General features: G+C 23.0%; 4 protein-coding genes across 6 annotated transcripts in view; 2 read left to right on the top strand and 2 right to left on the bottom strand.

Annotated features, from left to right (window-relative positions):
- The first annotated feature begins 82 nt into the window (after positions 1 to 82).
- On the top strand, positions 83 to 6,680 carry LOC122510254 (PHD finger protein 20). The gene is made up of 3 exons (XM_043624750.1): positions 83 to 132; positions 210 to 299; positions 2,844 to 6,680. Exon 3 carries the CDS (start codon positions 2,961 to 2,963, stop codon positions 6,273 to 6,275), a length of 3,315 nt encoding a protein of 1,104 aa, XP_043480685.1. The 5' UTR covers positions 83 to 132; positions 210 to 299; positions 2,844 to 2,960; the 3' UTR covers positions 6,276 to 6,680.
- A 2,394-nt stretch (positions 6,681 to 9,074) lies between these two features.
- LOC122510171 (28S ribosomal protein S2, mitochondrial) lies at positions 9,075 to 9,834 on the top strand. The gene is made up of 2 exons (XM_043624628.1): positions 9,075 to 9,084; positions 9,179 to 9,834. The coding sequence occupies exons 1-2, from the start codon at positions 9,075 to 9,077 to the stop codon at positions 9,832 to 9,834; spliced, it is 666 nt and encodes a 221-aa protein (XP_043480563.1).
- Positions 9,835 to 12,568: 2,734 nt separating this feature from the next.
- Positions 12,569 to 27,378, bottom strand: part of LOC122510158 (dehydrogenase/reductase SDR family member 7) — a 31,995-nt gene continuing 17,185 nt past the window's right edge. The window contains exons 1-8 of one of the 2 annotated variants that reach the window (XM_043624607.1): positions 21,289 to 21,380; positions 21,008 to 21,181; positions 20,646 to 20,798; positions 20,461 to 20,570; positions 20,001 to 20,240; positions 19,788 to 19,907; positions 12,812 to 12,975; positions 12,569 to 12,732 (exon numbers count right to left, since the gene is read on the bottom strand). In XM_043624607.1, the coding sequence (XP_043480542.1) occupies positions 12,663 to 12,732; positions 12,812 to 12,975; positions 19,788 to 19,907; positions 20,001 to 20,240; positions 20,461 to 20,570; positions 20,646 to 20,798; positions 21,008 to 21,131 (981 nt within the window). In that variant the 5' untranslated portion in view covers positions 21,132 to 21,181; positions 21,289 to 21,380 and the 3' untranslated portion in view covers positions 12,569 to 12,662. Of the gene's footprint in view, positions 12,733 to 12,811; positions 12,976 to 19,787; positions 19,908 to 20,000; positions 20,241 to 20,460; positions 20,571 to 20,645; positions 20,799 to 21,007; positions 21,182 to 21,288; positions 21,381 to 27,378 lie in introns of those variants that run through there. The other variant, XM_043624608.1, reaches the window with a different exon arrangement.
- On the bottom strand, positions 21,591 to 26,873 carry LOC122510159 (phospholipid scramblase 2). Of its 2 annotated transcripts, XM_043624609.1 has the most exons (7): positions 26,699 to 26,850; positions 26,481 to 26,585; positions 26,002 to 26,151; positions 23,729 to 23,940; positions 23,447 to 23,608; positions 23,164 to 23,310; positions 21,591 to 21,747 (listed from the first exon to the last, which is right to left on the bottom strand). In XM_043624609.1, exons 1-7 carry the CDS (start codon positions 26,748 to 26,750, stop codon positions 21,721 to 21,723), a joined length of 855 nt encoding a protein of 284 aa, XP_043480544.1. In that variant the 5' UTR covers positions 26,751 to 26,850; the 3' UTR covers positions 21,591 to 21,720. The 2 variants fall into 2 exon arrangements, with proteins under 2 accessions (XP_043480544.1, XP_043480545.1); XM_043624610.1 differs by lacking the exon at positions 23,447 to 23,608 and having other exon boundaries at positions 26,699 to 26,873.

Here is a 27,378-nt window from a genome sequence, read left to right as displayed (position 1 = left end):
CGAACATTCGCAGTCAATATTTTCGAAAAAGATCGTAGAATAGTGGGGCGCGATTATATTTGTGTGACTGTGTGTGATGCAATTTCGGAAACACGATGGCTGGATCAGTTTCGCAAATATTTAATACCCATGGTAAATTAATAATTCTCTTAAAAATCATCAATATTTGTGATGATGTACAATTTACAGAGTGTTTTTTTAAATTCTAGTGCTTGGGATAAGTCGACTGCTACGAATTTTCGGAACAAATTCAGTCGCCAAACTTACGACGCAATCCCAACCTAACATTCGTACAGAAGGTAATTTATTAAATTATTATTATATAAAACGGATGAATGAGACAACGACCTGTCTTCAAACTTATTTAAAACTCTTTTTTATCTCTCAAACATATAAATACAAGTGAAAATTACTGCTAAATAAGAATTTTTTAGTTATAGAGACACAAAAGCTTGGGAGAGGCGAGAACAAAGCGCATATTTGGTTTTATTTCATAATTTAATTTTTTAATCAAAGGTGCGAATATCACGTACACAAGGTCCGCACCATAAAAAAAATTCACTTAAATAGATTCAGTTTGTTGACCTCGTAATCTTGTTCAGAAACCGTATTGACTGAATCGTTAATCGTTTAAACATAACCTCAAAATACAGGCACTAAAATCAATTGTTGTTGAAAGTTGAATCGATTAAAACTAATAAATCTATATTATTTATATATTTAATATATAAATAATGCAATATATTGTATTTATATTCCTTTAAATTTATTTTTTTCTACAAGTTGAATATTATCAGGACTTGTGTACGTTTTCGTAATGAAAAAACAAAATATTTTCAAAATTATTTGTTTTTATCGCAATGTTAAAAAAATTAGTTTGAAATTGTTTCAATGTTCAGTGTAAAAAAAAATTTTCTGTAGATTTACAGTTTTTTTACGGAATTTTATAGAAACTTGTAAAATAACGTCTTTAAAAGTAGCGAATTTAAAATCCTTTTTATAAAATTATAACTAGCAACAATTAACAAATAATAATAATAATAATAATAATAATAATTAAAATTAACTAGCGGCTAACTTTTTCCTACCTTTTTTTTAAATTAGCAATTTTAAAAATAATAGAATTTAAAAATTTTATTATAAACATTTTTGTTGAAAACACTAAAAACATTCAATTTTTGAGAAATTACAAATAATTGCAGAAATTCAATATCTTCATGTTTTATAACAAATAATTTAAGAAAATAAATGAAATTTTATGTTAATATTTAAAAATTTTAATTCTTTCGAGGAATTCTATTAAAATTGTTTTTTTTACATTTTTTTTTAAATTGAATTTCTGCAAACGAACTTTACTATTTATAAAAATAATTGAATTATTGCGAAGATTTTTACTATTTATAAAAATAATAGAAATGTTTCGAAGAATTTATTAAAATTTTAAGAAATAATTAATTTGTTATGAAGAATTTTATAGAAATATTTAAAAATAATGAAATTTTTTCGAGAAATTCAATTAAAGTTGTTTCAAAAATAATTGAATTTCTTTAAAGAATTTTATTAAAATTAAGGATATTCAAAATAATTGAATTTATCACAAGAATTTTATTATTTTTTGAAAATAATTGAATTCTTTCAATTTTTGTGACAAATATATTTAAAAATTGCATTGAAAGTAATTTAATTTTTATATTGAATTTTTTAAAAATATTTTGAGAATAATTGAATTATTTTTAGAGAAATTTAAATTCTTGTTGAACTTGAATTTTATGGAAATTTTTGAAAATATTTAAATTCTTTCGTGTAATTTTATTTAAATTGAATTAAAAATTATTTAATTCCTGCAAAGAATTTTAGTATTTATAAAAATAGTTGAATTGTTTCGAAGGATTTATTAAAATTTTAGGAAATAATTGAAATTTATGGAAATATTTACAAATAATTAAATTCATCCGAGGAATTCAATTAAAATTGTTTTGATAATAATTGAATTATTGCAAAGAATTTTACTATTTATAAAATTAATTCAATTCTTGCAAAGAATTTTACTATTTATAAAAATAATTGAATTTTTTTGAAGGATTTATTAAAATTTTAGAAAACATTGAATTTTTTCAAAATGTGTTACAATTTTTTTAAAAATTGAATTCTTTCGAGGAATTTAATTAAAATTGTTTTGAAAATAATTGCATTTTTATGAGGAATTTAATTAAAATTGTTTTGAAAATAATTGAATTCTTGCGAAGAATTTTACTATTTATAAAAATAATTGAATTTTTTGAAGGATTTATTAAAATTTTAGAAAAAAATTGAATATTTATGAGGAATTCAATTAAAATTGTTTTGAAAATAATTGAATTCTTGCAAAGAATTTTACTATTTATAAAAATAATTGAATTTTTTTGAAGGATTTATTAAAATTTTAGAAAAAAATGGAATTTTTTCGAAACGTGTTAAAATTTTTTTTAAAAATTGAATTTTTCCGAAGAATTTAATTAAAATTGAATAAGAGATTGAAAGAAAATTGTAAAATTGACACACTGAAAGTATTAATTTTACAAAAGGGATTTTAAATTCGCTACTGTAAATCTATAGAAAAATTTTTTGACAGTGTTTCTTTAAATCGAAACTATTTTTTGTCCAATGAGCAATACAGGTCGCAATCTCATCATCTAGTTTTTTTTAAATAAATAATTAATGTAATAATAGATTCAGTCAATGCAATTAAAAACTTTAATTAAAAAAAGATAAAAAATGTAATTAAAGAAAACAAATAGTCATAAAGAACAAAGATTACGAGTTTAACAAAGTAGAATTTGTTTTAAATGAATTTTTATTTGCAGGGCACTAAACGGAATTGTGAAATAATTATCAAAAACGTCGAGTTTTTAAAACTGCGAAAGAATAAGTTAATCAACGGATATTACATTTTTTTAAAATAAAATCTAAACACTGAGGTCATGTCCATGAAATCTCCTACAACTTATTCTCAAGACGACTTGGACCTTATAAATTCAGAAATTTCTCATTTCCATTATTCCACACCAACAACATCATCATCATCATCTGAGAATCAAAATCAACCGAAAACGACGATAAATACAGAAAGATTTTACAATAATGTAGAGGAATTTTCAAATACATTAAATCCACTAAATATTGACGAACTACAAAATGCCTACAATATTGATTTAATAAATAATCTATCGGGAAAATCAGAATTTATTGAAAATGAAAATATACCAATTTCAATTAATAATTCAACGGGTAATGTTCAACCTCTTATGACAATAGAAAATGTTGCTGCAAATTTTCATCCAGAGGACGGTAATATTAGATTTCAGTGCGAGAAGAAAAGTGAGAAAGCTGACGAATTAAAGAGTAAACAAATAAAAGGTTTAAACTTTTTTCCTGGCGATAAACTCGAGGCAAAGGATTTCAATGAGAAATGGTATACGGCAAAAGTTGTTGAAACCGATTGGGTCGAAAGAGAAGTTCTGATTCATTTCGATAAATGGAGTGCAAGATTTGATGAATGGATACCTATGGATAGTCCACGATTACGAATGTTACAAACACAATCACGTGAAATGAAGACAAAGGATTTTGTCGCGGGCGAAAGAATTCTCGCCACATGGGCCGATGGCAGAAAATATCCAGCGAAAGTCAACGCTGTTTTGGGAAATGATCGTTACGATGTACTATTCGACGATGGTTACACGAAAATTGTGAGATCATCGAAAATGTCAAAATTAGGTGGACCTCTCGACGAGCAGAATGACAGTGAGGATTTCATTGGCAGTAAGGAGAAGCGCAAGGATAGAAATCGAAAATATCAGGTTATGGATCTCTTTCAGCGTAAACCAAAGAAAGGCGGTGAGATTAAGTATGCGAAAAGAGGTCGTCCTTGTAAGGAGGAAATAGTCCCGGAGCCATTGATCGATAATGGCTCGTTCTCCGGCTCTCATGACGATTCAAGTACGGAGGTGCTCCACGGTTTTGAAAATCCCACCGCAAAAGTGAAGACTTACATGAAGAAGGAGAAAAAAGATTCGAACATCGATCCTAGTTTTCAGCCCGAATGGAAGGATGGCGAACCACAAGGAATTGAGTCGTTTATCGAGGGACCACGACGATCGATTATTGTCGCTGATAAAAGACTACCACCCGGATGGGTGAAACACTTCACCCAGAGGAAGGCGGGATCGTCAGCTGGCAAGTGGGACGTACTCTTCATCCACGAGGGCAGTGACAAGAAATTCCGTTCTCGAAACGACATCCGAGCGTATATGGTGAGTCAGGGTCAGTTTGACTTCGATCCGGAGATGTTCGACTTTTGTATTCATCGAAAGAAGAAGGCGAGGGGTGAGAAGGTAATTTCAGACACACCACCTGCTAGAAGATCGAAATCTTCCTCGAGAGCAATTCCGAGTCCTCTACTGCCTGTAACTCCGATTCCAGTCACGCCAGCACCAGCTTTACTCGAAAACAGTGCAGTATTCATCGGCGGTCTACGTGTCGAAATGGAGGACAGCTCCTACAAGTGTCCAAAGGACGGTTGTCTAAAGAATTTCCGAAAAGAAAATCTTTTGCAGATGCACATCAAACACTACCATCCGGAGTACTCAAAATTTCTCGGTTCAACACCGAATGTCGCCGATTTGGCTTATGCAAGAACAATCGGCGAGTCTATCGACGACATCATCCCTAAGCAAACGCACAATTTTCTGGAGAAAATCAACAAGTTTGAGAAGAGAAAAGAAAAATCCCAACTGCCCGTTCTTCAGGCTCTTTCGCCATCGCAGCCGATCGCCACTGCGCCATCGCCAACGCCGCCTGTCCTCGAACTCGAAGTGAATCGAACCGAGGAGAGTATTCCAAAAGACGAGAAAATCGAATTAGGATCACCTCTGAGAACCAACAGCGAGACTCTCCGCAAAGAAACCGATTGCGCAATGTCGCCAGGATCCCTCTTCGATCTGAAGATCCGAGAGGAAAAAACTAGTGGCATCAAAACTCTCCTCCCAGTTCGTGCGCCAGACTCAAGATCAAAATCCGTCGACGAAATGATGACACCAGGCCAACGGGGCAAAAGTTTGAGAAAACGTAACCTTACGGACTATCATCCAGATATTCCCCGCGTAAAGAAACGACAGAGTATTCAAGATTCTAATTTCGAGGATTTGGACGAGAGTACAATGGACACGGAGGGCCCCGCCACTCCCACCTATCGTTTCAGTCGACGAAAATCCGACGCCAAGAACGACGAGAGCAATGACAGTAAACACGAGGGTATGATGCTGATCAATGGCGAATTGATAAAAGTCGAACAACTCCGCAAGGAGGAAATTATCAACTGCACTTGTAAATTTATGGAAGAGGACGGTCTCATGATTCAATGTGATCTTTGCCTCTGTTGGCAGCACGGTCACTGCAACGCCATCGAGAAAGAAAAAGACGTTCCCGACAAGTACGTCTGCTACATCTGTCGTCATCCCCACCGTCAACGACCATCAATGAAATACAATCTCGATCAAGAATGGATGAAGGAAGGCAAGTTACCAACTCTCTCGATCAGCACCAAAAACAACGACCTCGCCTTCAAGCAACGCACCGCAATGCTAAAACGCTCCTACGATCTTATCTCCTTCTTATTCCAAATCCAACACCTCCTTCACAGTCTCCGCGTGAAAATTAACGTCGCACAAAAAAAGGACCATCCCAAACTCTATCTATGGGCGAAAAATTGGGAGAAATTCCTAATTCCAAAACCTGACATTTCGCCTGTGCCGATTTTGGAAATAATCGAAAACACCGAAACAGTGGCCGAAGTGAAAAAGGAAGAAAACGATAATACACCAGAAATTAAAATCACAACTGATTCCGATTTGGTAAAAATACTCGAAGACGGTGCACTTGCCGATGACACGAAAAAGGAAAATTTTCTATTCAGCGCATTGACGAAAAGTGAGGATAAAACAGAAAGTGATCTAAAAGAAAATTTAAAGACACCATTGGAATCGAAACCATTTATTCCCGAACCGGAAGCACCGATTGATCCCACAGAATGTCGAATGAGACTCCTGGAGCATATTGATCATTTTCAAAACTATGTTGCTTCAAAATTAACGAGCATTGAAGCACAAGTTCAAGTTCTGGAGGAAATGGATCCGGATACAATTCCTGAAATTGAAGTTCAACCGAGAACGAAGCAAACTGTGCAAATGTTACTTCGTGATTTGGGCACCATCAGAAAACTTGCTTCATTGTGTTGATAATGAATTTTCTTTTTACCCTTTTGTTTTTATAGTTCTTTTACTATTATATATATATATTATATATAAATATATGAAAAATTAATTAACACTGTAAATCATTGAATTTACGTAGAACTTTAGTTTGTAAAAGTAAAAAAAAAAAATTGTAAAGTCTTGTAATAATAGATTTTAGATTTAATTGGATAATAATTTTTTTAGTCAAGTAGTTTCACTTTGATAACGCAGTTTAATGTTTCATATATTCTGATTATTCAGAATTATTCAATATTGTGTATTTGAAAGGAGAAAACTTGAAAATTCCTTATTCTTGTACTGATATAGTTGTATTATGCTTTTTTTAAGTATAAAAAAAAATTCTTTTTGTGAAACTTTCAATTTTAAAATAAAGTTTTTCTCTGGGTACATTAATGCTTTTTTTAATTATAATAATTGAAACCACTTTTTATTGAATATTTTTTTATTTGAATATTTTTATTGAAATTTTATTTTTTTTTATGAAAATAATTGAATTCTAGAAGAGTTTTATGAAAAAATTTTGAAAATAATTGAATTCTTCAGAAGAATTGTACTATTTATAAATATAATTGAATTTCAAAAGAATTTTATTATTTATAAAAAGAATTGAATTATTTTCAGAAATTTGATTAAAATTGTTTTGACAATAATGGAATTCTCGCGAAAAATTATATTATTTATTAAAATAATTGAATTTCTGACAAAAATTTTGGAAATTTATTTAAAATCCATCAAAGAATTTTCTTAAAACTCAAAATACTTATAAATAATTTTAATTGAAATTTTTTAAAAATAATTGAATTAAAGAACGAAATTTTTTCAACTTTTGAAAATAATCGTGTCTGTAATTATAATTAAAAATTTCATTTTTAAAATTTGATTTAAAAATAATTGAATTTCTATAAAGAATTTTATTATTAATATATAAAAATAATTGAATTCTTTCCAGAAATTAAATTAAAAATGAATTAAAAATAATTGAATTCTTTCCAGAAATTTAATTAAAATTAAATTGAAAATAATTGAATTTTTTACAGAAATTTTGTTAAAATGGAATTGAAAATAATTGATTTTCTCAGAAGAATTTTTATTATTTATCAAAATAATCGAATTCCTGCCAAAGATTTTATCAAAATATTTGAAATTAATTAAATTCCTTTGAAAACATTTTTTAAAACTTTTACAAATAATTGAATTCATTCCTGAAATTTTATTAAAATTGTATTGAAAATAACTGAATTCCCGCCAAGAATTTCATCACAAAAATTTAAAAATAATTAAAATCTATCAAAGAATTTTCATAAAACTTAAAAATAAAAAATTTAAGTACTATAAAATAATTATAATTGAAAATTTTGAAAATAATTGAAATAAATCAAATATTTAAAAAATTTTTTAAAATAATCACCTCTGTTAATAATTTTATTAAAATATTGTATTAAAAATAATTAAATTTATTGTAAGAATTTTTTTCGAAATTTGAGATATATGTAATTGAATTTTTTTCAGAAATTTTATGAAAATTGTATTAAAAATAATTAAATTCACGCGAAAAATTTTATTATTTATGAAAATTCAAGAATTTTTGACAAGAATTTTATTAAATTTTTTTTAGAAATAATTGAATAATTCAATTATTTAGAAGAATTATTCTTCTCAGAATTTGATTACAATTTATGAAAATAATTGAATTCTCGCGAAAAATTTTATTATTTTTGAAAATAATTGAATTTTTGACAAGAATTTTATCAAAAAAATTGAAAATAATTAAATTCGTTGAAAATTAATTGAATTCATCCAAAGAATGTTTATTATTTACGATAATAATTGAATTGTTTCAAACAAATTTATCAGAATTTTAGAAAATAATTGAATTTTTTAAGAGAAACTTTTAAAAATAATTTAATTATTTACAGGAATTGTAATAAAATTGTATTAAAAATAATTGAATTCTTGCTAAAAAATTTAATGAAAATTTTTGATAGAAAATTGAATTCTTTTGATAAATTTCTTCAATTTTTTAAAAATATTGTTGTTTTTTAATGATTTTAATTGAAAATTTTGAATATAATGGAAGAATTTCTTTCAATTTTTTTAAATATTCGGGTCTGTTAATTATTTTAATTAATAATTCGATTACTGAATTTTATTAATTTTTTTTTTTAAATAATTGAAATCTTCTCAGAATTTTATTACAATTTTTGGAATTAATTGTAATTTTAAAGAAAATTTATTTAATTTTTGGAAAATAATTGAATTCTGGAGAAAAATTTTATTGTTTATAAAATTAATTGAATTGTTGCAAAAAAAAAATGTAATATTTATGAAAATAATTAAATTTCTGACAAGAATTTTTGTATAAAAAAATTGAAAATAATTAAATTCCTTTGAAGATTTTTTTAATACACTTTTAAAAATAATTAAATTTTCTCGAAAAATTTTATTATTTATGAAAATAATTTAATTTCTGACAAGAATTTTATTTAAAAAATTGAAAATAATTAAATTCTTTCGAAGAAGTTTCTTAATACTTTTAAAAATAATTGAATTCTTTCCAGGAATTGTAATAAAATTGTATTGAAAATAATTGAATTCTTGCCAAGAATTTTAACGAAATTTTTTAATAGAAAATTGAATTCTTTTTAAGAAAAATTGAATTCGAAGAAGAAATAATTGAACCTTCAGAATTAAATTTCCAAAAATTGAAAACCAACGCAGGTCGTTTCTCAATTCACTAGTTGCAAAAAAAAATTTCTATTTGACAAATAGATTGAATTCTAAATGAAATTCGGTGACACGAATTTCTAGCAAATTCCATAGAATTTTTTTTTGCGTATACATTAAAAAACTGTGAATATTACAAAATGAAAAATGTATCATTTCAGATGTTGATGCAGAAGTAAAAAAGCCAAGTCTAAATCCACTAAAACATCCAGACTTTTTCCAGGTACATAATCTTTTTACCGTACAAGATTTATTTGACGCCGGTGTTCATTTGGGTCACAAGGAAGGTTCAATGGACGAGCGTATGCGACCCTTTATTTTTGGCAATCGTTTAGGACATTTAATTATTGATCTCGATCAAACGGCGGAACTTCTGCGAGAGGCATTAAATTTCACAGCGCATATTGCATTTCGTGATGGCGTTATTCTTTTTGTTTCACGATCGCCACAATCGACTTATATTGTTGACAAAACAGCAATTGAGTGCAATGAATATTCATATACGCGCAAATGGCGCGGTGGAATATTTACAAATTCAGAAAAAGAATTCGGCGCTCTCACACGTCTGCCTGATTTGTGTATTCTCTTCTCAACATTTAATGAAGTATTGAAGGATCATCCGGCGATTGTTAATTCGGCGAAAATGTGTATTCCAACTGTTGGCATTGTCGATACGAATAGTAATCCAAATTTGATAACGTATCCAGTGCCTGGTAATGACGATTCAATGACGGCTTTACAACTCTATTGTAAATTATTCAAGGAAGCAGTTTTACGTGGCAAGGAGGCGAAAAACCGACTTCTAGGTCTGGAATAATTTTTTATATTTTATGTATAGAATTTAATAATAAGATACTTGAAAATTAATTACCTATTCTTCTTTTCTTTGAAAACTCTTTTTTTTCGTTTCTAAACAGTAGGGAGTTGCCACAAAAATTTAATTTTGTTTTTCCCTGATTTCCAGACGAAATTTTTACTTTTTGCTTTTTGTCTTGAATTCAGGACTCGAAATAGTGAAAGTATTTAAAAATATTAAAATACGGACTTTACAAACCAAAAATGAAAATTTACGGACCAATTACTAACAAAAATATAACCAGTCCGAGTGATCGATTTCTTCATGTTTTATAATAAAGATGACTGAGTGATAAAATTGTTACCAATTCAATTATTATGTTCAGGAATTTTTAACTAAAATTCTTCTTTAAATCGATCATTTTTAATAGTTTGCGAAAAAGTTCTTCTTTGACAATTTTCAAATTTATTTGTTTACAATATTCAATTTTACGAAATTTCAATTATTCGTTAATTCTTCATTTAAATAAATATTAGAAAATAAAAACTTTAAATAATATAAAAAAATTCAATTAAACTTTTTCAAAAAAATTAATTTCAAAATCCAATTATTTTTTAAAAATTCACGCTATATTTCTTTTAATATTCAATTATTATCTCAAATTTTAACTGAAATTCATTTTTATGAAATGAAAATCAATTTTTATTAGAAAATTCTACTAGAATTCAATTATTTAAATACAAAAATAAATAATTTATTGAATAATTGAATGCTTCTTAAAATTTAATTCCCGTAAATAGTCGTTATCAACAAATTTTTAAATAATTGAATTCTATCAACGAATTTTAATAAAATTTTTAAGAATAATTACATTTTTCGAGAAAATCCTTTAAAATTGTATTAAAAATAATTGAAATTCTGCGATGAGTTTTATTATTTGTGAAAACAATTGAATCCCTTAGAAGAATTTTATTACTTTTTAACAATATTTAATTTTTGCGAAGAAAATTATTACTCTTGAAAATAATTAGATTTTTGCAATAATTTGTAACTTTTACAAAATTCAATTTTTTTCCAGTTTTTAAGTAAACATCTTCAACAAATTCATTATTTTTAATAATTTTTGAAAAAGTTCTTTAAGGATTTTCAAATTCATTTTTTTGCAATTCAATTTTACAAAATTTCAATTATTCGAAAATTCTTCAATTAAATATATATTAGAAAATAAAAACTTAAAATAATATTTAAAAAAATCAGCAATTAAAGTTTCTCAAAAAAAAATTAATTCCACAGAATTGTTAGTTAAAAATATGAAAAATTCAAATTTTCAAAGATTTTAATCTGAAATCTTTTCAAAATTCAATTATTTCTAAAAATAAAAATAAAAAAAAAAATAAAACTCTGAAGATTTTAAAATTCAATTATAATCTAAAATTTGAAATAAAAAAAATTAAATTAAATTTGAAATTTAAATCAATGTTTATGAGAAAATTCAATTATTTAAATACAAAAGTAACAATTTATTGAAAAATTGCATGTTTCTTAAAATTGAATTCTCATAAAGAATTTTAACTATAAATTTTTAATTAACTGAATTCTTTTGACGAATTTTTATAAAATTTTTAAGAATTTTTTCGAGGAATTCGATTAAAATTGTATTAAAAATAATTAAAATTCTGCGATGAGTTTTATTATTTATGAAAATAATTGAATTATTGCGAAAAATTTTATAAAAAAAAGTTTCAAACATTTGATTTTTTTCGAAAAAATTTATGCAAATTCTATTTTTAATAATTGAATTACTGTGGAATTTTCATTATTTTAGAAATTAATTAAATATTCGTGTGGAACTTTGTCAAAATTGTTTTTAAAAAAATGAATTCTTTTGGGAAATTTTATTAAAATAATAGATATACAAATTATTGGATTAAGAAAAGTTTTTTTAAATAATTGAATTTTTGCAATGAATTTTATTAAAATTTTTGAAAATAATTAAATTACTGCGAAGAATTTAATACCAAATTTTAAAAAATTTGATTTTTTCGAAAAAAATTATGCAAATTCTATTTTAAATAAATGAATTCCTGTGAAATTTTTAATTTTTTGGAAAATAATTGAATGTTTGTATAGAATATTATCAAAATGTTTGTTTAATTTAATTGAATTCTTTTGGGAAATTTTATTAAAATAGTAGAATATTGAAAATCATTGAAATAAGAAAAATTTTTGAAAATAATTGAAATTTTGCTGTGAATTTTATTAAAAATTTTTGAAAATAATTGAATTTTTCAATGATTTTTATAAAAATTTATGAAAATAATTGAATTTTGTCGAAGATTTTAGCTATACATTTATAAAAATAATTGAAATGTTGACAAATTTTATTAGATTTTTTAAAAATAATTGAATTTCTCCGAAGAATTTTATTAATTTTAAAAATAATTGAATTCTTTTAATGAATATTGTGATTTATGATAATAATTGAATTTTACAATGAATTTAATAAAAATTCCTGAATATAATTGAATTTCAGCGAAGAATTTTGCTATTTATAAAGATAATTAAAATGTTCATGAGAATTTTTTTTTTTTGAAAAAAATTGAATTTTTGGAAAGAATTTTAATATTTATTAATTATTATATTATTATTATAATATTTCTTAAGATAGTTGAATTCTTTCAAAAGAATTGCTTTAAAATTTGTAAAATTAAAACTAATTTCAACAGCTAATTGAATTTAAAATTTTTCAAAAAAATACTTCATTAAATGATTTATTACGAAATTACTTAAGTAGAATAAATGTACTTGAGTATTGCATTTTCTCTAAGAGAAATAATTATTCGTGAGTTTTACTGATTAACAGTAGTTTTGCTGTCTCGCATTCGTTGGTGGAAACTGGGACCCAATAGTTTGTAGATCCTTTAAAAAGAAAATTCTTAATTAATTCTTAAAGGGAAAAATTGAGAAATCATATTTTAGACACGGAATTTTTACTTACATTCCTGCCAAGTTGGGATAGAATTTCAAGTACGAGAGAAACAAAGGCGGTGACAATGAAATCCAAACTTCGCTTAATTCATTAGCCAAAGCGATCGCAATTAATTCTCCACAGCGTTTTGGAGATAATTTACTCGATGATACAGGAGTCTTCTCACCAAATTTCTAAAAAAAAAATTTATATCTTAAAAATTTATTATTAATATTATTTTCTCTAAACATTATTGTAATTAGACATTAATCTATTACTAGCAAAAACTGACGCGCGCGAGCGCGCGTGCATTTTTTTTTCAACGTTTTATTTTAAATAATTAAAACTTTATTTTTTCAGCGAATTTGAACCATTATGATGTCACAATTTTTTAGCAAATGCTGTGAACAAATTGTGACGTCATTATGGTTCAAATGCCATTAAAGAAAATATTTCATCTTCTATTAATTAATATATTTTTGCATTTTCTTTTTTTATATAAATAAATTAAAATTTTTATTTATTAATTGAAAATATCTGTTCGCAGTTTATATTTTTTTTTTGTTTAATATTTTAATAATTTTATGTTTTAATATATATATAAATATATTTTTTCTATTAAAATAGCAATTCTTTAAAATGATTATTATTATTTTTAAGGGTATTTTAATTATTATTATGACGTTATAATGTTTTAAATAAATTTAAAAAATGGAAATGCTGGAAAGAATGAAAAATACATTTTTTTTAGAAATATAAAATTATTCAATTAACATCTTCTATCTTTATATCTTCTCTCTATATTAATATCTTCTTCTTCTATCTTCTTTGATTTAGTTGTAATTTACTTTTTTGTTTCCTATCTTCTTTAATAATTTTATGTTTCAATATTTTTAATTTTAGAGGCATTTCACGTCAGAAATATCACGATTTGCAAAGGGTATGCCGATTTTCGCAAAACTTCGTGGGATTATAGTTCTATATAAGAGACTTCTTTCCCCTAAATTTTTTCAAAAAAAATTCAAAATTGTTGAAGATACGCCATTTTGAATTTTAATATTAATTTTATAAAATTTTGAATATCTCGGAATATTGTTTATGGATTTTTATGAAATTTACACATTTTTCAGGTAAAAGTATGTACTTTAAAATGCAAATAAAGTTAATAAAAAAAAATTAATTTTTAAATAAAAAAATTAAAAAAAATTTTTTTAAACAATTTTTTGTTTATTTACTCCTCTCTGAGAAAAATGTTATTAACATATTTGGATTCCTTATGAATTCACCTTTAATTTCATAAAAAAAAATTGATGGAGACTCAACTGGTTCCGGAGATATTGAATTTTTTGTAAAAAAAAGCGTCGCCGCGCCATAGCACCATACTGCACAAGTCGCGTAGTACGTTACCGCAGTCGTGCATTGCTGCTGTAACTATGACTATTTTTTTACAAAAAATTCAATATCTCTGGAACCAGTTGAGTCTCCATCAATTTTTTTTTATGAAATTAAAGGTGAATTCATAAGGAATCCAAATATGTTAATAACATTTTTCTCAGAGAGGAGTAAATAAACAAAAAATTGTTTTAAAAAATTTTTTTTAATTTTTTATTTAAAAATTAATTTTTTTTTTATTAACTTTATTTGCATTTTAAAGTACATACTTTTACCTGAAAAATGTGTAAATTTCATAAAAATCCATAAACAATATTCCGAGATATTCAAAATTTTATAAAATTAATATTAAAATTCAAAATGGCGTATCTTCAACAATTTTGAATTTTTTTTGAAAAAATTTGGGGGAAAGAAGTCTCTTATATAGAACTATAATCCCACAAACTTTTGCGAAAATCGGCATACCCTTTGCAAATCGTGATATTTCTGACGTGAAATGCCTCTTTAATTAAAATTAATATATTGAATTTCATTTAAATTCTTGCAAAAAATTTGAGAATCATTGAATTTCTTCAAAAAATGTCATTATTTATGAAAATAATTCAATTTTCGCTAAAAATCATTAAATCAATTTTGGAAACCCTAATTAAATTTTTCTGAAGAATTATTTTTTATTTTTTGTTTAATAATTGTGTTTCTTTAATAATTTTAATTGGATATTTTTAAAGTAATTTAAATTTATGAACAATTTTTTTCAAGTTTTTAAAACTAATTTTTAAATTTGTAAATTTAGTTGAAACATCTATTGTTTACATTTATCCCTTGTTTACAATTACCCCAAATGGCCCTAATTGTAAATTGATTGTTTTGTTGATTTTTGAATTTTATTTCGGAATAATTCAATTTTTTATTATGTATTTTTCATGATTTGAAGACTTTATATAGTCTTTAAAAGACTTGATAGTATTTAAATAGTTGAAATGAAAGGCGGTGCCTAAAGTATTTTTTTTAAGTTCATTATTTTTTTTTCTTTTTAGAAAATCTATTTTCTATAATATTGTGTTAAAAAAAACGTTAACATTTTATATTTTATTTGAACAGAAGATAACGATAAGTTTAATTCTTGCAAAAGAAAGCACTTATAAGTTAATTCTACACACAAACACACACAGAAATACGTTTATTTTTTACGTAAGTGCCAATAAATTAATTTCAATTTTTTATTTAAAATGAAATAATTTAATTTTGAATTAATTGTATTTTTGATATTTGAATAATTAATTATTATTTTGAACAATTACATTTTTCAATGATTTCAAAATAATTAAATTTTTATTAAAAACAGAATAATTTATTTTTGAATTAATTAAAATTGTTTGATTTATTTTTGAATAATTAATAATTGACTTTTGAATTATTTAAAATTCAAATATTGTAAAAAATTAATAAAATATTTAAAAAAACAATTTATTTTTAACATAATAAAAAAAGTAATTTATTAAAATACTAAATTCAAATAGATTTTGAATTGCAATTATTTTTAAAAATAAATAAATTTTTTGTGTAAAATCATTTTTTTAAAATTAATTAAAATTTGAAACAATTGAATTTTTTTTTTTCATTTTTGAAAAATTAATTATTTCGAACAATTTTTTAAACATAAAAGAACCAGGAGCTATTATCACTCATAATAGCAATCAAAAAAAGCACACACTAAAGGGATCGCTCTTCCCAAAAAATTTAGACTCTAGATCCTGCACTGTATAAGTTAATAATTGAAGATTAATTAAATTTTTGAAAAATTAAATATTAAAAAATTAATTATTTTGAATAATTAATATTATTGAACAGTAATTTACGAAAACGACCAATGTAATAAAATTTAGAACGATATTTTTTATTGATTCAGGAAAATTGAATTTTTTAATTAAAATTAATAATCGTTGAAAATTGAAAATAATACAACTTTTATTGACAATTCGATATTTCAGTTTTTTTAGATTTTAAAAATGCATAAAATTTTCAATAATAATAATAAATCAAAATACAATAAATATTATCAATTATAATTATAAATAAAAAAAAAAAAATAATAATAATAATAATAAGATATACGAATAAAATTTGTTTTTAAGTTATTTTGAGATTTTTATTTAACAAAATAAAATGAAATAATATAAATGATTTAATTAAGAAGAAAATTTTAATTAATAATTAGAATTTACCAATCTACAGTTTTTTTTCCACTGAAAACGGTAACCTCTCGCCTGATACCAGATATTTTTCCACGATTTTTCAAACACAATAATTCTTGTCACAATTTAACGTTTTTTAAAAACACCCGCACTACCGCATAACATAACATCGGAAATGTCAAAACATCACGAAAAATATAAACAAACAAAAAAATCATGATAATAATTCGCAAATGATAACTAACAACTAACTTCATACTGCGAACGGACAGAATGAAAAACCACAGACTTTAATAAAGTTAACTAGCATAAGATACGCGCGCAAGCGCGCGTGCATGTTCTAAATGCATTGTTGAATAATACACTTTTTTAATTATTTATATTTTTAACAATAAATGAACTTTACAGATTTAAAATTGAATTTTTTTTGAATAATTTAATTTTTGAAAAGCTATAAGGAACCGCAGAACTGCGATACACCATCTGGTGACAAAATATTTAACTAACGCAACGGGGTCGAATTTGACATTTTATATGGAATAATAGCAAAAAAGGACGCGCGCGAGCGCGCGTGCATTTTTATTTCAACGTTTTATTTAAAATAATTAAAATTTTATTTTTTTAAATGAATTTTAATTATTATGACATCATAATGTTTCAAATACATTTAAATAGTAATTTATTCAATTAAATGTAAACTCTTAATTATTTATTAACTGAATTGACGAAAATCAAAGTCAATTTTTGTTAAGGCATTAATAAGGAAGAATTACAAATTTTAGTTTGATTTTTTAATTTATTTTTATGCAAATGCGAGAAAAAAAAAACTGAAACAGTAAAACTTTGATTTTTAATCGTTTTTGCATTAAAAGATAACATAAAAATAAATTAAAAAATCTAACAAAAATATGTAATTCTTCCTTATTAATGCCCTATCAAAAATTGACTTTGATTTTTGATTTTCGTCAATTTAATTAATAAATAATTAAGTGTTTACATTTACCCCGAGAATTCGAAAACTCGAATTCTTATTCAGAAAAATAAAAAAAACTTTTTACCAAGTTGAATGAAAATCTATTAAAATTTGTTTAAGTTATTCAAGTTTTTACATTACTAATTTCGTAATGGTTGATTGTTTTTTATAAGATACATTATCAGTCAACTGGTTGATTTACTATACGTCTACGAATAATTTGTTTTCAGTTTTTCCATCCCTTAAGACAGTAGTACACTGTAAAAAATTTCGGAAATTTTTCCAAACTTTTGCATGGGAATTTTCCTAAAACGTGTTTAGAAAAAATTTTTTCCCAAAAAAATGGTAATTTTTCTGAGTGTTTGGAAATTTTTCGATACGAATTGAAATTTTTCTAAATTCTGTTGGGAAAGGGATTTTTCTAAACGTTTTAAGGAATATTTACAAATTTTTAGGAATTTTCCTAAATCTTTAAAGGAATTTTTCCAAATTGTGGGAAATTTTTATACTTTTTATGTGAATTTGCTTCCTCAATTTTTTTGGGAAAATTTCCAAAATTTTTTTTACAGTGTATGCTTGAAATAACTTGTTTCTTAAACCTCGCTTAACTACAGAGGTGTTTACATTTGCCCCGAATTTTAGGAAAATTTCAACATCTCGGGGTAAATGTAAACATTCAGTTTTAGGCGATTCAGGTGCATCAATATTTTTTTGTACCTCATAAAATTTTTCTAGGGAAGTAAAGTAACAAGTTCATGCAAAAGAAATCCGTCCGTTTTACCTTTTAACAAAAAAAAACTAACGTTTTTTGTGAAAAATAGATATTCCGTTTACATTATTACCCCAAATGACCCTATTCCTTTAAAGAATTTTATTAATATTTGAAAATAATTAAATTTACGTAAATAATTTTATTGATTTTCAAAGTTTATTGAATTCCTGGAAAGAATTTTATTAATATTTGAAAATAATTGAATTCCTGTGAAGAATTTTATTAATTTTAGAAAATAATTGTATTTTTGTGAGGAATTTTATTAATTGTTGAAAATAATTGAATTCTTTCCAGGAAATTTATTATATTTGTGAAAATGTAATTGAATTCTTGAATAAAAAAAATTAGTAAAATCTTCACAGAAATTCAATTAATTGTAAAAATAAAAAAATGAATAAATAAATAATTATAGAAATTTTTTCGAAATATTTCAATTATTTTCTAAAATTAGTAAAATTATTCGTAAGAATTAAATTATTTGCTCAAAATTCAATTATTTTTCTAAAATCTGTAAAATTATTCTAAAATATTTGCAAGAATTCAATGATTTTGAATACATTAATTTTAAAATTATAAAAATATTGAAAAAGAAAAATGAATTGTTTTATGTTTTCATACAATTTTTCGAAATAATCAAATTTTTTTCTAAAATTTTAAAGTAATTTTTTTTTGCAAAAGTTCGCAATATTTTTTAATAAAATTTTAATATAATTTCATGAATGAATTCAATTTTTTTAAAAACTTTTATAATATTTCTCGAAAGAAATAGAATTATTTTTTACAATTTCAATAAATCCTTCAAAACAATTCAATTTTTTAAAATTTTTAATAAAATTCATTCAAATAACTCAATTACTTTCGAAAATTAATAAAATTCTTCTCAGGAATTCAGTTATTTTCAAAATACAGTTTTAGTAAACTTGTGAATGATCAAATATTTAATTATAATTATTACCTGACACAATAATTTTAAAAAGTTGAAAAAAATTGTTTCTTTAATTCATTTATTTTGAAAATTTTCATTTAAAATTATTTTAGAAAAATTACATTTTTTTTATAAAAGATTTTATAGAGATTCTCCAAAAAAATGTAATTATTTAGAAAAATTCTAATAAAATTATATAAAAGAATTTAATTTTCAATGAATAATTTTAATAAAAGTTTAATTGTAAATTGATTATACTCAATAAATAAAGGAATTTTTTGTTAGAATTCAATTACTTTAATTGTTTTCCAATTATTTTAATGAAATTCCTTGAAAGAAATTGTTAATAAATTTTAATCACTTTAAAAAATTCCAATTAAAATTATTAAAGAAATTCAATTATTCAAAAAAAAAAAAAAAAAAAAAAAAAAATTGAAAATAATTCTTCAAAGAAATTTAATTAGGGTTTTAAACATTTTTTTAATTTTAATTTAATAATTCTTTGCGAGAATTTAATTACTGAATAATAAAATTTTTTGAAGGAATTGAATTATTCTGAAATTTTTTGCAAGAATTCAATGATTTTCAATACATTAATTTTAATGGAAATAATAAAAAATATTGAAAAAGAAAATAATTAAAAAAGTTGGGAAACAAAAAAGTAACTAACAACCAACTTCATACTGCGAACAGAACGAATGAAAAACCACAGAGATTAATATAGTTAATTGCAATTTTCTAATATTTACCTCGCCGATAGTGTCAGTAAAACTTTCAGTCAAAAAATCAGTTTGTATTGGTCCGGGAACTATCATGGTGACTTTAATATTCGAGACGGATTTTTCAGTTCTCAAACATTCAAAGTAGCCCTGAAAAAATAAATGTTGAAGAAAAATTGAAATTTATTCGAATGTTAAAAAGAGTTGGCATTTTTTTTTTTTTTTTTTTTTTTGCTGGCTTACATGTAAAGCGTGTTTGGAGCCGGTGTAGGATGCAGAAAAAGGAACGCCCATAATTCCTGCGATGCTGGAATTGACTGCAACATGTCCCTTTCCTTGTTGAAGAAAATATTTCAAAACAACACGAGTTAAATTGACAATTGAAAAAACATTCAAATCAAATGCTTCCTTGTCAACATTTATGTCAATATTCTCCCAATTTGCTCGTTGACTTCGTCCGGTATTATGAACAAGAATGTCCAACTGAAAATATTAATTTTCAAAATTAACTTATCAATTACAATTTAAAACTGAAACTGAAAAAAAGAATTTTATTTAATTATTTAATTGAAATAAGGTAATGAAATTTAAAAGCGATCGAAAACTAAATTTTATTTTCATTTAATTAAAATAATAAAAATTTAAAAGAGAAACTAAAAAAGAACAAATTAACAGTGATTATTATTTAATAATGCATATATACCTTGCCGAATTCTTGCAGAACCGTGTCGAACATTTTTTTATGGGCATTCAAGTCAAGAATATCAAAAGGAAGAACAAAAATGTCCTTTTCAGTCAATTTTTTATTGCTCCCTGAAAAAAATCAAAAAATTATTAAAGATTTATATTTTTGAAATTTGAAGAAATAATTTTGCGAGAAAAAAATACCTGCGAGACAATTTTTCTTGACTGTTTCCAATAAATCAGTTCGTCTGGCTGAAAGAATCAATTTGCAACCTGAATTTGCCAATGCGTAGGCAGTATTCTCTCCAATTCCGCTGGAAGCTCCAATGATCCAAACCACTTTACCCGCCAAAGAATCTGTTACAAAAAAATTAATATTCATTATGAAAAATTATTTCAACTTTTTAATTTTTATACCTATGAATATTTTTTTAATTTGAAAATATATATTGAAAATATATTTTCAATTATTTTTGTCTATATTAAAATATTTTAAAAATATAAAAATTTGAAATTAGAGAAAAAAATTAGATTTTAAAGAAGAAAGAAAATAAGTAATTAATTACCTGCCGGTTTTCCCAATTTTTCTTTCAAAAATAATCTCATATCACAATCCAAAAACATGGGAATAATCAGATACAATAAATTATAAAGAAGTACAAGAACACCAATAATTTCCAGGAAACTCATTCTTTTTATCTCTCTTTCTCGCGCTTTCACAGATTTTTTCACAATTAGAGCTGAAAAAAATAAAAAATCTAATTTATTTAAACTTGTAATTTAATTATCAATCAAATATTAATTGGAAAAATTTGTGTCAATTTGAAATTAATTAATTTGCACCCACACGAAATGTAGTTATGAATTCGCAGAATTAATTGTTCGGTGTTCTTATATATGCAATAAGTCTCAGTATATATACTATATATATGCGTTGATAAAAATAACTTTTTTCAATATTTTTCTTGTTTTTTTAATCTACTCACCGTTTCACTTTATTTGGACTTATTTTGCTTTTAGCTGATTAGGTAATTTCGAGTCATTAGTCATTACTGACTTTTATGTAGAAAAAAAAAATCTTTTTTTATACTTTTATTTATAAATAATTTATTTATTATTATATTTATTGAATAATAAAACTTCTTGTAATTTGTGAAAAAAAGTAAATTTTTATTTATTTAACGTTATTTGATACAAAATTCAATATTTATACAAACTATAAATTTATAAAATAGAGTAAATAGTACATAATGTATTGATTAACAGAACATCGTTCACTTCAAAGGTCCTCAAAATATAAATATTCCTGAAATATAAAAAATATTGTTAAAAATGTGAATTTATTATTTAACTGCAAAATTAATAGTTCATTAAATTAAAATTAATTACTTAACTCATTACTTGACTTTTATTTCAAAAACGCGGTATTCCATTTATTTTCCCAGGAATTCAATTATTTTCAATACAATTTTAATAAAATTTCTCGAACCGGTTCAATTATTTTTATCAATAATTTGAATGAACTTCTTGCCGAGAATTAAATAATTTTTAAATTTTTAATATTTTTAAATAATTTTTAATTTTAATTTAATTATTATAAACTTATTAATTACAATTATTAATAAACACGATTATTTTAAAATCTTAAGAGTTATTTTTCATAAAAATCAATTATTTTCAAAAAATTCAATTAAACTTTTCAAAACAATTCAATTATTATATTTTCAATAATTTTAATAGAATAAATTCTTGTTAATAATTCGATTATTTTCATACATAATAAAATTCTTTGCGAAAATTCAATTATTTTCAATACAATTTTAATAAAATTTCTGGAAAAAATTCAATTAATTTTTTTTTTATAAATAAGAAAAGAAATTCTTTCGAAGAAATTAATTATTTACAAAAACTCTAATAGAATTGTTTAAAAGAATTAAATTTTCTATCAATAATTTCAATTAAATTTAATAGTAAAATTATTATTTACAATTATTAACAAAATCGAATGTATTAAAAAAATTAAAGAAATTTTTGGAAAGAATTCAATTCTTGTCAAAATCTTTAATCCTAGTATCTATTCTTCTAAAGAATTCAATTATTTTCAATATTTTAATAAAATTCTTTGAATGGAAATTATTTTAAAATGATTGGAATAAAATTCTGAGAAGAATTTAATTATTTACCAAAAAATTTGAATAAAATTCAATAATCAAATGTTTAATTTCAATTATTAACAAACTTGAAAGAAATTCTTTATAAAATTGTCAAATAAAAGTCATTAAGTAAATTCCGTTATTTAAAAGAAAATTCCATGAAATTTTTTGCAAGAATTTAATTAGGATTTTCAAAAATTTTAATAAAATTCTTAGCAAGAATTTAATTATTTTCATAAATACCTAATAAAATTTTTCGAAGGAAATCAAATATTTAAAAAATTTGTAATAAAATTCGTTGCAAGAATTCAATATAAAATTCAATTTTCAATATAAAATTATAAAGTAATTAAAAATATTCAAAAATTAATTTTAAAATTGAAAACATTTAGAAAGAAAAATTATTAAAAAAGTTGAGAAACAAAGAAGCAAAGAAAATCTAACTTCAAACTGTGAACGGAGTAGCAAGAATAGAATGATTATTAATATAGTTTTTTTCCGATTTGTTCCTGATGTGATCGAATATTCTATTTTAATTAATAAGTTATTTTGGCGAATTTAATACTCACAATTAGAAAAGAAGCGCCTAAAAGTAAGCTTTTCAGTTTGATATTCATATTTTCCGGAAATGTTAACAATAAAATGTAATCTGCTTGTCGATCGTCAAATTTTCGCATTATTGAAGCCAACTGACAAGATTCATCAATAGGCAAAACCTAAAAAAAATTGAATTATAGTTATAAAAGAATAATAAAAATAAAAAATAAAATAAAATAATTAAATTAAAAAAATAATATAATAATAAATAATTATATAAAAATTGAATACTGTCGAAATAAAAATAAATCAAACCTGGAAACAAGATTCTTTATACATGCAACATGAATAAACATTGGGACCTTCAATATTACAAAGAGGATTTCTCGCCGAGTCATAGACTGTAAAATATGGTCCCAAAATTGTAAATTTTTGCTCTATAGTGCCAAGAAATTCTGACGATTCCACTCTTACTTTCTAAATATAATTAAAATTAGAAAAATTTTATCCTTGTTTTAATTTTATCTAAAATGTTGACTATAATAATGAGAAACGAAAATGATATCTAAAATGAAAAAAGAATTTGTCTATATTTACATGTAGCCATCCTGGTAAACATCCCCAACTCAGATCTTTTACAATTGTAAATGCAGTTTCTCCAGAAGGATCCAAAATATTCAAAGTAAATGATCTCGAAGATTTTAAAAGTCGTCGTTGATGTTCATTTGATGATTCAATTGCTAAAAAAAGAGTCTCGGCTTTCGGAACTTTGACCTTATATTGATTTCCTTTCTTATGCGTTCCCAATACTGTAACAATAATAATTAAAAATTTTTTTTTCATTGATTTTTAAAAAATTAATTAAACTATATTATAATGTAAAAAAAAAAAAGATTTATAAATATCAAAATGAAGATCGTGTGAATATTTTTAATTGAAAATAAAATTCATATTTAATAATTGATATTACTAAATAATTTAATATTTATAAATTATATTAAATATTTTAATATTTTATATTTAAAAATAATAACGTAAAAATTTTTAATTCAAATTTTTCTTTATAAAAATAAAATATGAATTGGAATTTTAGTTTTAATATAAAAATTCAGAATTTTTGTGTTTTTTTCGTTTGACTCATAAACTTCAAAATTACCATGAATTCTAATACAAAACATTTAATTCTTTCAATTTCTGATAAAAATTTCTTTTTAAATAACTTAAATCTTGAATAACTATCATAAAATAAATTAATTATTTAACGAATAATTTTACTTAAATATTTCAAAATTAATTCAATTTTAAAAGAGTTGCGTTTACAGTTTTGATAAATAAATGAACTTCAAACGGTTTCAATTTTTAATTTTATAAAATTTCAATGTTGAATGAATTTAATTAGAAATGTTAATAAACGTAGATTTTTGAAAAATTTTAATAATTCAAAATCTTTTAAAATTAGTTAAATTTGTCAATATATATTTAATTAATTATTAAAAATACTGGATTTATAGAAAATTTTTAGTTAAAAACACTAAAAACAATTGAATTTTGAAGAAGTTACAAATGATTGCAAAAATTCAATTATTTTCAAAAGTTTAAAAAAATTCTCGTAAAAATTTCAATTTTCTTTATAAAAAATAAAATTCTTCTTCAAAATTTCAATTATTTTTATAAATAATAAAATTCTGCTCCAAAATTCAATTATTTTAGAAAAATAAAAATTTTTTTTTCAAAATTTCAATTATCTTTATAAATAATAAAATTCAATTATTTTCCAATTATTTTCAATTCAAGTATTTTAAAAAAATTTTTTTAATTTTCTTCCACATTTCAATTATTTATATAAATAATAAAATTCTTCTCCACAATTCAAGTATTTTAAAAAAATTAAAAGAATTTTTTTGAAAATTTCAATTATCTTTATAAATAAAAAATTCTTTTTCAAAATTCAATTTTCAAAAATTTTCCTCATTTCAATGATTTTCCATATCTACTATTTTAATAAAATTAATTCAATTATTTTCAAAAATAATAAAACTCATCGCAGAATTTCAATTATTTTTAATAAAATTTTAATCGAATTCCTTGAAAAATGAAACTATTCTAAAAAAATTTATTAAAATTCGTCAAAAGAATTCAATCATTTACAAAATTTGTTAATAAAATTCTTAAATAATTTACTTTTGTATTTAATAATTGAATTCTCGTAGAATTTTCTAATAAAGATTTAGTTAAAAAAGAAATTTTAGTTTAAATTTTAGATAATAATAGAATATAAAAATAATTTTTAAGAAGTTACAGTAACAATATTTTTATTATATAAAATAATGATTTTGACACTCGATCCTCTTTAATTATTATAAAACATGAAGATAACGATTACTCCGAGTCGAAGACTCGATTTCTTCATGTTTTATAACAATATTTTTAAAGTTGATTAATTTCAGAAAGGTTTTAATTAAAAATTTTTGAAAATCTTAATTCCTATGGAAAAATAATAAGAATTAAATATTTAAAATATTTAAAAAAGAAATTATTGTTTTCAAATAATTTTACAATTAAAAATATTTGTAAATAAATTTAACAGAACTTTTTTTTGAATAAAATTTGTTTCTTTCGTTTCTAAACATTCAAAAATTTTCAGTTTCATTTTCAATTAAATTTTCTAATTGTCAAATATAATTTAGTAATTAATAAACATTTTTTTCCTTTATTTTAAAAAAATTTTGAATTTTATTAAAACAATTGAAATTAATAAATAGAATTGATGCAAATTATTGCCTTATGAAAATTGAGAATTTTCTACAAAAATATTTAGAAACGGGAATATCTAATATGTTTTCTTTATATTTCTCTAAATTGTAACTTACGAGTACTTAAGTCGATTATTCTTTGAATTTCTAATTGCTCAACTCCGGATAAAAAATATGTTCCTGAAAGTGCGCTTAGTTGTGATCGAGGCGTTGAAATCCAATCAGAAGTAATTACAGGAATGGGTCGTCTGTTCTGAGCTCGTTCATCTAAAAAAATAAAATTGCTTTTCATCAATGATATAGTTGGAGAAATTAATAAAATGTTCATAAAACGCTTCATTATCGAGTAAACATTTTTAATTTTTTTCAATTAAAATCTACGGGAGGAGAACAAAAAATTTCCCACCAATTAAAAATTAAGTAGAAAATATTAATTTCCAGTAAATTTCCAATTTTTATTGTTATTATTATTATTATTATTATTTTATAATTATAAATAAATAATATAATAAATTATAATATTATTTTTTATTATTATTTTTGTTGTTACTATTATTATTACTATTATTATTAATGGCAAAAGTAAATGTTTTGACCTCTAGTATTTAAAGTCGAAGCAACTGCTGGGGGAAAAATTGATTCGGAATAAATTTCGTCATTGGAAATTATTCCCAGTTCCCTTGTTTCATTATTTGGTGTTTCTGAAATAAAAAAATAAATTAATCAATAAACACTCTTCTATATATAATATGTATTCAGAAAAACATTTTTTTTTTCAAAGTAAATTGTAATTTTATTATTTTTCACTATATACCAGATTCTGATCCAGTTCTTGTGACACCTTCAGAAACGTTTAATCGTGACATTTTAAAATGACTATATATGTGAAATTTATGAAATGTACTATCTTTGACAATATTCGTTTATCTTCCTCAAACGATAACTATTATCTTTCCATTTTGATGTCAATAATTTTTAAAAAGTTCGCTTTACAATCATAATTATTATCAGCGGGTAAATATTTATTGCCCTCTATCTTTTTTTTAAATACCATTTTTTTGGTTTTTAAAATTAAATTTTTTTCTGGAAAATTCGTCTCTTAGGTCAGCTCAATTATCAAAGTTCATTCCACAGATGAAAAGAAAGAAATTTTTTTTTAAAGTATTTTTTAAATGAACTATTTTGTATTTACTTTTTTTTAGTTAATATCAATTTTTACTTTTACGTAAAAAAATGATTTAAATTAAAAAATTGTTAAATTAACAAAATAAATTTATTTTATATATATTACAAATTGTAAAAATATTTTTCTTACAAAACGAAATAAAAAAGTTGGGTCTTTTTTTATAAGGAAAAATTAAAAATTTTGAAAAAAGTATTTTATGTCTTAAAAAAATCTTGATAAATAAGAAAAAATGTTTTTCTGAAGTATTAAGAAATAAAAGTCTTCGCCAAAGAGATTTTTCTTAAATAAATGTTTGAGTCTTAATACTT

The sequence above is a fragment of the Leptopilina heterotoma genome, unplaced genomic scaffold (genome assembly GCF_015476425.1).
Source record: "Leptopilina heterotoma isolate Lh14 unplaced genomic scaffold, ASM1547642v1 Lhet_68, whole genome shotgun sequence".
Classification (NCBI taxonomy): domain Eukaryota; kingdom Metazoa; phylum Arthropoda; class Insecta; order Hymenoptera; family Figitidae; genus Leptopilina; species Leptopilina heterotoma.
Note: the sequence above shows the minus strand (reverse complement) of the source record. Positions and strands in the feature narration are given on the sequence as shown.

What these genes read in the sequence shown, in the direction of transcription:
- LOC122510159 (XM_043624609.1), bottom strand. Translation starts at nt 26,750, where the DNA reads ATGTCACGATTAAACGTTTCTGAAGGTGTCACAAGAACTGGATCAGAA. An exon ending in AAGAACTGGATCAGAATCTG is followed by an intron (nt 26,586 to 26,698) that starts GTATATAGTGAA and finishes TTTTTATTTCAG; the next exon opens with AAACACCAAATAATGAAACA. An exon ending in TTCGACTTTAAATACTAGAG is followed by an intron (nt 26,152 to 26,480) that starts GTCAAAACATTT and finishes TTATTTTTTTAG; the next exon opens with ATGAACGAGCTCAGAACAGA.
- LOC122510254 (XM_043624750.1), top strand. Translation starts at nt 2,961, where the DNA reads ATGTCCATGAAATCTCCTACAACTTATTCTCAAGACGACTTGGACCTT.